This window comes from Chaetura pelagica, unplaced genomic scaffold, assembly GCF_000747805.2.
Source record: "Chaetura pelagica isolate M959 unplaced genomic scaffold, ChaPel_1.0 scaffold62, whole genome shotgun sequence".
Taxonomy (NCBI): Eukaryota; Metazoa; Chordata; class Aves; order Apodiformes; family Apodidae; genus Chaetura; species Chaetura pelagica.
Window position 1 is genome coordinate 340,006 of NW_009952438.1, and position 10,379 is coordinate 350,384.

Genomic DNA, 10,379 nt, shown 5'->3' on the forward strand with positions numbered 1-10,379 from the left:
GGGCCTCTTTCCATCTTCTGCCGGGTGCTGGTTTGGCTGAGCAGGAAAATCCCAATTTGAAGCGCCCAAATCTTCCCTGGAGGTGGCAGGGAACACTGGCCACTGGCCCCAGCAGGGAACACTGGCCCCAGCACCAGCAGCCTCTGCAGCAAGAACATGTCCCTGGGCATGAGTCACAGGAAACTGTAATCACTGCTGAGTGAGATTGCAGAACACAATGAGGTCTCTGAGCTACAAACAGACCTCAATTATGCCTGAACGACAGACAGACCCTCCGACCCACCATCGGGGAAAATAAATATCCTTTTGTCTGCACTGCTGGTGGTAATTTCCCATCAGACAGGAAAAGCCTTCTTTGATGAATGATTATTGTCTACACATTAGAAGAGGAGCTACTGTACATCTCCTAATAGCTCCTGCATGCTCGGGCTCAGCCTCATGTGAGGCTCTGAAGCCCCTGGGGTACGATGTGGCAGCGTTCATTACTGCACTGCAGCTTTTATTGCAGCATTTCAGGAAAGGATGGTGCAGATTATCATACATTTGAGCAACTCCCTACTCACCTTGAAGTAACGTGGCAAGGTCAAATCCAGCTAGCAATCTGCCTTCTGCAGGTAGTCCTTTCCAGGCTAGAGGCTTCAGCAGGTACACTTACTTACACTGGAGAGACAGATTTTCCATTTGTGCTCGTTCTTGTAATTTTAGCAGTTCATCACATTCCTTTTTTTTGTCTTTGCTTTTCTAGTGGTAGTGAAATCCAAACAAGAACATCACTCTGAACTAAGTCGGGCACTGTCTGCAGAAACCACAGAGTACCCTGTTAGTGCCTCTGACAAGCTTGGGGCCTTTCAGAAGACCCACCAAGTCTCATGTCATTTCCTTCCCCCAGAAATATGTTCACATCACTGATTACAGCAACAATCCCTTTTGCAGCATTTCCTGGGACTGTTGGTCTTCCTGGGACTGGCATTGGATTAGGCTTGGCTGAGATACCTGGGTCACCCCCTGGAGTCCTCCCAGCTGCTGGCAGGTCACCTGTTCTGGAGCTTTGCTGCCACACCAAGGACTGGTTGCCAGGTGTACTGGTGGGGAGCACATCTGGCCAGTTGTTTTAATCTAGACAGGATCTGTTTAGCCTTACATTTGAAAATTGGTGATCAGGAGGCTTTTAATCTGCTAGTTCAGTTTTACAGTCACCACACAGCTCTTTGTGGTCCATACACAGTGTTTGGGGAAAGGTTTTCCTTAATTCCTAGCAAAAATGCTAACAACCTTGCTTGCATTTTTCGCTAATGTCTTTTGTTTTTGTTTTTATTTGAGAGATTAAAAAACCCAAACAACAAAACTCCCAACATTAAGAAAAAGAAGCAGCAGAGCTACTGAGGAGGACTGGTCTGGATTTGCCCCTCAGCAGTGGCACCAGCCTGCACACAAGGCAGCTGCGGGCACAGACCAGCACGGCGCCCGCGGACCGAGCGCGGCACAAGGAACGACAAACCACGGGATCCCAAGCACAGCCCATCAAACCCCAACAACGCCCCGGCTGGGTCCTGCTCCCAGGGAGGAGCAGAGGCAAAACGAGTGTTTGAGGCTCGTCCCGCATTACAGATGGAGCCTGCAGTGGGGTTTGTGGCTGCTGAGGAGCTGGGCAGGGGGGCCGCGCGTTGCCAGCCCGCCGAGCTACCGCAGCGTCCTCGGGTCGGGGGGGCCCTTTTAAGGCAGGGGGGCAGCTGTGGGACAGGGAGGGCCACAGCTTTGTAGGTACTGAGAGGGGGCTAAAAGTCCAACAGGAATGATGGCCTCTCCAGTACTCCACAGCTACAGGTACAGCAACACTGAATAGATCATGTACAGGACATTGTTACAGACTTTACGTGTGAAGCGTTAACCCACTTGCCATGGAAATCTGGTAACAAGCAACACTGCCACATAAACTCACACTTCAAGAAAGGCAGGGTGTGGAACCTTCCCTTGCAAGAAGATTTTCAGTCAATGGTTCGTATAGAAAATACGAAAACAACGATGATCATTTGTTCTCTGAATCTCAATTCATTATTGGGTTAGTTTCCAGGAACGGGAACAGGTTCTCTTTAGAAAAGGTGTGAATATTCAGGTTAGGAATTCACAATCTAAGTATTAAATAAGTAGAAAAAAAGTTTCAACTGCCAGGAAGTTCTTACTTGGCTGCAATATTTTAAAGCAAAAGCATCAATACAAGGCATAGAAAATATTTTCCTGCAACAGTTGTATTCATGTTCAATGCAACAGAACTATGGAAGAACAACCTGCTTGTGGAACAGAAATGAGAGAACAGTTATGCACTCAGCCATCGTCCTCACAGCTGAACTCCAGCTGTTAAAAACCAGATTGACTTCATGATTTGGAAAATGATGTCCCAGAGGTGACTGGTCTGCATAGTCCTATGAAGTATGATGCCCCAAATGGCCTGACACCCCTTCTGGAAAAGTTTTTATCTCCACCATTATCTCCAGAGTTCAAACAAAAGAACAACTATCCAGATGTAAAATGCTCTTTTTTTTTTTTTTTCTTTTTTTTTTTTTTAATTACTAAATTAAGAAAGTTAAACAGTTTTAAAATGTAAACTTGCAAATCAACCATAACAAAATGTAATTAAGACTTTAAAATTTGCAACTCAGTATTAAAAACTCAATAGAAATAGGAAGGAATTTCTTTTTTTTGGTTAAACGTAAGTAATTCAAGGCTGGTACAGACAACTGAAAAGGTAATACTTTGTTCTGTGCATCCCCCATGAAATGTACAGAAGTGCATAGTAATTCCACTGGAGAACTTGCAGACACAGAGAAAGTAATTTCATTAGCAGTACAGGACATTTAACACACTTATTTTTACAATGGAAAAATGTTACACACGGAACAGAAAGATCCGGGCTGCGTGAGCAGCAGGTGGGCATGGCTGGAACGCTGGGGTCTTCAGACCACCTGAAGGTAGTTACACTGTTTAAGAAACCTCTTCAAAACTTTCAGTACACAGGGTTGTTTTTTTTTGAGACAAGCAGTCCTTGCAGTTTCCATTTGTCCAGTTCCCACGGAGCCGGTGGAGTTTTCTGGCTTTAAACGCGTCCGCTTTAAACTTCAAGAACAAACCATCACACACTTGTCAAACGCTGGAAACATCACTGTAAATGCAGCACATGATTCCTGAAAGAGCAAACGTACAACCATCTACAGGTACATAATCATAAACAAACAAAAAAAAAAAAGTGCAATCCAATTTAAAAAAAATCATGCTTGGCAAAAGCCAAAAATTAGATCACTGGCTTTCAGAATCCCACCAGTGGTTTCATGTCTGCAGTAAAATTATCACTTTCTGGGTACTGCTGCAGCAGGAGTCATTCCATTCCAAATGAGTTTCCTCTGCACTAGCACCCATATACTGTATGTACAGGTATGTATATATATTATATATATTTTATATATAAAAAAGCAAAAAACCCAAACACCTGTCCTGATTTTTTTTTTAATTATTATTTTTTTTAAATTTTATTTTATTTGTTAAAACATGAAAAAAAATGTTTTAGACAAAGAGGCCACTTCTGGAAAATAATACTTTTAGTTGAATCAGGAGAAGACTAGTTAAAATCACATAGGTTTTGCATTTTAAAAAAAGGAAAGCACTAGGATCAGTTATTGGCACTGAGTTACTATTTACACTGGACAGAGGTTTTGCAGTTTACATAACATCAAGACAATGCAGTTTTGGAGTCTTTCATTAAGGAAAAAAGAAAAAAAAAAAAGTGTTGTTGTTTTTTTTTTTTCCTCCTTTTCATCCAGGACATTCAGATTATTTAGGACAAGTGGTGAGAGGCAGGGGCTGCAGAAGGGCCCAGCTCCAGCCCCTCCCGTGCACGGCGGTGCTGGAAGATGCTGCCCTCTGGAGAAGCTGGTCATGGAGCTGGGAGGTGAAGGACAGGTGGGGCAGGGCTGAGGAACCTGGTGATTGTTGACAGTGCCTGAAGAGCAGGGTTTACAGGTTGTCCCCGGGCTGGTACTGGGGTTCTGTTGCAGTGAAGTAGTCTTCAAGGAATCCCTGCAAGTACTCGAAAGTTGGACGCTCCTCTGGGTCTTTTTTCCAGCAGTGGATCATGAGCTCGTGCAAGGAGATGGGGCAGTCCTGAGGACAGGGCATCCTGTAGCCACGTTCTACTTGCTCCAAGACTTCACGGTTATTCATGCCTGGACAGGGCAGAAAAACCCAGGAACATTAACCTGAGTGTGACTAACCAGGTCTGCTTACACTTTTTTCAATCATACTCATTTATTTTGGTTCAGACGCGCGAAACAAAATCGCCCCGGTGTCCTGTTCCAGCTCCTCATCTACTGCCAGGTAACCTGGACTATTTTCTTTCTCAGGAGAGGGCTTCAGAACCCAGGGATGAGTTAAATGCTGCTCCCATGGTTCCCCTCCTGGCTCCCTCCCAGCTGGCAGGACTTGGTGTGGTCCCTCCCCATGAAACGTCCTGTGTGAAGTGGGTCGATAGCAAACACTGTTCAAAAGACTAGAGATTAAGAGGAATTTCTGAATCCCTCACACTGAGTGTGGGCCTTTCTTGAAGTGCCCTGTGGGGTCATGCTGCAGAGACTTCAAGACAAACCCTGCCACTCTGGGCCAGCAGGGATGTCCAGCAGCGTTGCCCTCCAGGCTGGCTCAGCTCACTCCAGCTACCAAGCTGCTCTCCCTGTGTCTGTGCTGGTCAGTATTGTCTCCTGCATTATTCCATCCCTACCCAGAAGAGAACAAAGCTGCTCAGAAGACAAGTCAACCCCTGAGCAAAGCAGCTCCACTGCAGAACCACACCCCACCATTCTTGTCTCTAAGAGGCAAGCCAGGCCCTGTTGCACTTCTCTGTGCAACCCCTTCCACCCTTCATTCCTCTGCTGAACTGGTTTTCACTGCATGTTAATTGAATGAAAAGTACCTGCAGGTTCCAGTCCCCTGAATTAGTGGCTCCTGCCAAGCAGCTCTGCAGGGGACCTGGGAGGGACACTCCATGACTGAATCTAGAAACCCTGGCCTTGATGTTTGCTCTTTCTGGTAGCTTTTCACCCCCTTGGCTTCCAGGACACCATCCTTCCCTGGGTCTCCTCCACTCTGTTCTTTCAGGGTGTCCTCTTGAAGAACTTTCCTTTCCCACCTTTAGGACCCAGGGGATCTTCTCTTTTCCCTCTACCCCATATTTTGCTAAACTTATTTGTGGAAAATAATTCAACCATCTTCTTCAGTACAGATTTATTTGTCTACTCTACACCTTGACTAGTGGGAGTAGTATCCTTACACTGCATGGCATTTAGGCTGGTAGCTTATCTGTAGTATTGGATACTCTGTCCTCATGTTCTGGCTTTGTTTAATTCTTAAAGATGTTTTGGAAGAAGCATCTGCAAAATACAGCCTTTCCTGACCATCCATATCTAGATTCTCACCTCATGTTAGGATTACAAAATACCTTTTCCTCTTGCCTTGACAGGGTAGTTTGCTGCTGCTGATACTATAGAATCATAGAATGGTTTGAGTTGGAAAGGACCTTCAAGACCACCCAGTCCCACCCCCTGCATGGGCAGGGACACCTCCCACCAGCCCAGGCTGCTCCAAGCCCCATCCAACCTGCCCTTCAACACTGCCAGGGATGGGGCAGCCACAGCTTCCCTGGGCAACCTGGGCCAGGCTCTCACCTCCCTCACACTCCACAATTCCCTCCTCATGTCTCACCTCAGTCTCCCCTCCTCTAGTTTTCATCCATTCCCCCTTGTCCTCTCCCTCCCTGCCCTTGTCCCAAGCCCCTCCCCAGCTTTCCTGGAGCCCCTTCAGGCCCTGGAAGGTGCTCTAAGGTCTCCCTGGAGCCTTCTCTTCTCCAGGCTGAACACCCCAACTCTCCCAGAGCAGAGCTGCCCTTTCCTTTAGCAGTGATCACTTCAAAGAGAAAGGTGATGTTACTGATTTCCCATGTTCCCTGCCTTGCAGCCCAAGGCTCTAGCACTGGTTTCTTGTGTTCATCACCTGTATCCACCCACTGTATTTTTGCTGTTAAATGTTTATGAGCAGGGATGAACACTTTGTGGTCCCATGGGCCAGTTTAGGTGCCATACAGAGTGATAAAAACAGTGTTATACTGGTCCTCTGCAGACACCAGGTTCTGCACAGAGTTAAGGTTCCCCTGTATTACCAACTGCAAACTGATGTTGTCAGGTCCTACAGGCTCCCAACCAGAAAAGCTTGCCACACACTGAACAAACTTTTTGGCTGTTCCTCATTACCCAACAGGAGCATTTAAAAACATATTCTGCTTTTTAAATTAAATTGCAAAACAATGCTAGTGGGCTGTTAGTCATTGCCACCCCAGACCTTCTGGACTTGCTGTTTTCAAGATGCTACAAGAAAAAAAAAGGGCATCTAGTTCACATTGTGTTCTCAAATATTAGGTTTTTAACTTTGTGTTTTGAATATAAAACCACATCCTTTTTTCATACCCTTGTCTTTGGATTGGCTGAATTGGCTCATGTTTTGGGACAAGAACTTCTCCAGTGCCTTGCTCCCTTTATATATTAAAGGCTAAACAAATAACTACAAGCAGTGACTCATCTATCATACACACCTAAACCAAAACCAAGCTGCATTCTTTCCTTTGATTGTGGCAATGCCCCTTTAAATACAACATGGGAGGCAGCAACGGCAGAAGGAAAGCTCCTTCCCAACTGATCTGTTATTCTAAGATATCACGTTTAGTATTTTTATCCAGTGCATTACTCAGTGCTGCAAAGCACATGCTGAAACTTGATCATGAACTCTGCACTGGGAGATAAACCCTGAGGAGAGAGAGGGGGGAGAGAAAACATCAACAGCTCTTCACTTCCCCTTTTTCTTTTTTTAAAAAAAAGAAGATAGGAAAAAACAAACAAACCCACAGAAAACAGACCCTGCTGTCTGAAACCACAGTCATTTGTTGTCCCTGGGAAGTCAGTGAAGCCAGGTTTTGCTCATCACAGTACAGTCCAGGAAAATGCCCTTCCTTTCCTTTCTTCTTTCCCCTCCTCCCAGTAAAACCCAGACATGAAGCTAAATCAAGTAACCCTCATGTTCCTCACTGGAATTCACACGTCCAGCAAGGGCTGCAGCACCCAGGACTTGCCAAAGAAATCCTGCTGGTGCTGAGCTGGGCCAGGGATTTAAAAAAGGATTTTCAAATAATTTCCTTTTCAAAATCGATTGGATTATTAGTCAGACTTGTAAAACCAGCAGTGTTTCAAGGTATGCTTCTTACATCTTAAAAGGCCTATTTATGTTTACAAACCTATTATCTAGATTTGCTTTTCTTAGCCTGCAAGTATCAGTGCTTCTCTTCTGACTGCAGGAGCCTGTTGTGTCGGCACTTCTAACACCACAGAGAGAATATCTGAACAGCCTGTTCAACTCCCCTCTCCTAATGAACACCCAAGAGTTTCAACTCTTTTGGTAAATAATAAATGACATTCTGCTTGCAGTGTGCTGTTACACCCCTTAAAAGTTTATCCTAAAATCCTTCCATCTGTGGAAGAAGCTACTCAGCAATGTTCTTCTGTGGGTTACAGCCATCTCACCTGCCTGAACATCAGCTTGAGCTCATCACGTTTCCAGAACTACCAAAAAGGAAGCATCCAATTTCCAAAAGATGGCTTTTCCATTAGCTCTTTATTTGCTGAGAGGAGCAAAACTGAAATAACCTCCCACCATGCAGCTTTATTAGTGAAACCTCCACTAACCACAGGATATGGCTACTTGAATACTCAGTACAGTAAGAATCTACTGCTCATGTGGCCTGGGGGGAGAAATGCAATGCTGCCTGGCTTGTCCTAGAAAAGCTGCAGTCTAAGAGTTCCTGTGACACGGAAGAGGGTGTAAAGCTTCCAGTTGTGGCTAAAGGAAACACTGGGAAGTGCTTTGCAGTGCTCTGAGGGGCTTGTTCAGAGGGAGCACAGCAGATGAGCAGCTAGCACAGATCTGGGCAACGCTGCTCTTCCAGAAGTCAGGAAACATTCCTGCATCTAGGCAGCTTCCCCACTCCCAGAGCTAACAACTCGTGTAGATTACTCTGGGCAACGTGAAGCCCAGTGAGGGCAGTGATGGTTTTAAGCCACGTTACTCTTGCTTTCTTCTCCCTCAAGCTCTAGTGCTTCCTCTCAGACCAAAGATCAAACAGATACAGACACAAAGGCTTCAAGTGGGAGCCAGAAAACAACAGCTCAGTTGCTGTCCATCCCCAGGAATGCTGTATTTCAGATTCTCCAGGAACCCAGAGATGTGCCTCTGCTCGTGTTCAAAGGTTCCTCAGGCACGTTGGACATGCTGGCCCTTCTCTAGGACAGCTGAGAAGGTAACACTGTGGAGTCCTCCAGAGGGGCTGGGTCATGATGGCACTCAGAGCATGCTCTCACAAGAGAGAGGCACAGTGGGGACAGGCTGATTTGGGGTTATTGTTCAGCTTGATCTAGAAGCAGAATTCCTAACTTCCATGGGCAGCCCCAAAGAAAAGCCAGAGGTGAGGGCACTGGGATGGGATAAGGGGCTTAGGCAGGGGGATGATCCCAGAGGCAGGCACGATGTGCAGTGCCTGGAGGGAGACAACACCTCTGCAGCACAAAGCTGTGCTCACTGAGCACAGCACCAGCCTGGTTATTTCTGTACAAAAAGCTGTAACAAGTTCTGCAAATCTGGACGTCATGCACTTCAGTTAGAAATCAAGGCCTGAAAAACCCCACACAGCTCCTCACCCTCAACACACCCAACGAGGCCAGGCTGTCAAGATCTGTCTTTTGCTTTTGCTTGCTGGTTTGCTTGGTGGGTTGGCTGGTTTGCTTTGGTTTTTCTGAAAACACGTGATGATGATTCACTTGGCCTGAGCCTGGGGCAGCTCACCCTGCAGGCACCGTGTGCTTCCCAGGGATGGGGAGGCTGAGCAGGCTCCCCAGGACCTGCAGCCCAACCTGAGAGACCTGCCTGGCCAGGGGAGCAAGGTGGGGAGCACAGCACTGGCTGCCACACCGGGCACCACAGGTAAACACTCCTGATGTGACACGGGCAGTAGGAAGGGGAAGGGACAAGTCCAGAGCTGCTTGTTTAGTGCAGCTGAGGTTTTTGCCTGTCAAAAGCCATCATGTTAAAACCCCCTGAATTCTCTGGCTGCTGGTAGAGAAATGCAGCCTCCTACTCTTAAACTCCATCCAAAAACCCAAAGCTAAGATCCAAGGGGGGGCAATTTGTGAAAGGGGAAAGAAACAGACACTGAAAAAGGCTGACTAAGCAGGCTGGTTTTCACACTTGGCTCCTCTTCTGCCCATATCTAGTTTTCATTTCCCCACTGTAATAAAGAAAGTAGAACCACAATGCCCAGAAATACTGTGCAGGTTGTTCATTTCAACCTGCTGCCTTGTGAAAAGAATGGGAAAGCATTAGGGAAGGCCAGGAAAAGCACTAATGAATTAATGGCCAGAGCAGTCCATCCCATCCACTGACAGAGGAACAGGCTGAAGGATGCAGATGAAGACACCCCTCCAAAAGTCAGTCTTGCTTGTGGGAGCTATGGGGCCTGGGGCAAGGCTTGATTGTGAACTCCAGCCTGATCTTCCTCTCTGCCAGCACGGTCTTTACTGCTCACACGTTCTGCCACTGCTCCAGCCTCCCTTGCACAACGGGGCATCAGGACAGGGACTGGATGGAATCTGGGGGATAATGGATGTCACGTCCTGTTCCACACAGTCTATTCCCCTCCTCTATACTCCCTGCCTTCTCCTTCTGTCCTCCTTGTGATGATTCTCCCTCCTTTTACACAAGGTTAAAGCAACACCTGGTTCTCCAAGGCATGGGATGCAGTGCCCTGTGGGCATGGTCACCTTCAGAGGATGGGGCTGTGTTCTGTAACCTCTCCAGGCACTAAGATCTTGTCAAGCCAGAGAACAATCCCTCTGTCTGAGGGCCTCTCCCCACTCCCCCTGGCCTGCTGAAAGAAACATCAGGACAAGGTGCCCACAACTCCTTCAGGAACCAGGTATTGCAGCAGAGTGACAGCTCCATGACGCTCTGTTTTTCAAGGCTGACCCTTTTCAGAGCTTGCAAATCCTCATGCCTTGGGTGCCAAAGTGGTTGGCAGTGCCTACAAACTGCATTCTCTCACCTATGGGTTGTCTGCTTGGGTGAGGGAAGCCTGAGTCCTGTCTCCCAGGGTGGCTGAACTCCCCCATCTTTTCCTCCTCATGCAAGACATGCTGTGAGGGCAGGAAAAGCCCTGTGGGTGCACCTGAACCCCATGTCCTGCCCCAGGCAAGGACCTGAATTCACGAAGCTTTATCCTTTCAGGAGGTCCTTCCTCTGCT

General features: G+C 47.0%; 1 protein-coding gene across 3 annotated transcripts in view; it reads right to left on the reverse strand.

Annotated features, from left to right (window-relative positions):
• Window positions 1-3,570: 3,570 nt before the first annotated feature.
• Window positions 3,571-10,379, reverse strand: part of FYN (FYN proto-oncogene, Src family tyrosine kinase) — a 39,941-nt gene continuing 33,132 nt past the window's right edge. For all 3 annotated transcript variants that reach the window (XM_010008383.1, XM_010008384.1, XM_010008382.1), the window contains one exon: window positions 3,571-4,214. In XM_010008383.1, coding sequence (XP_010006685.1) covers window positions 4,006-4,214 — 209 coding nt within the window. In that variant the 3' untranslated portion in view covers window positions 3,571-4,005. The remainder of the gene's footprint in view (window positions 4,215-10,379) is intronic.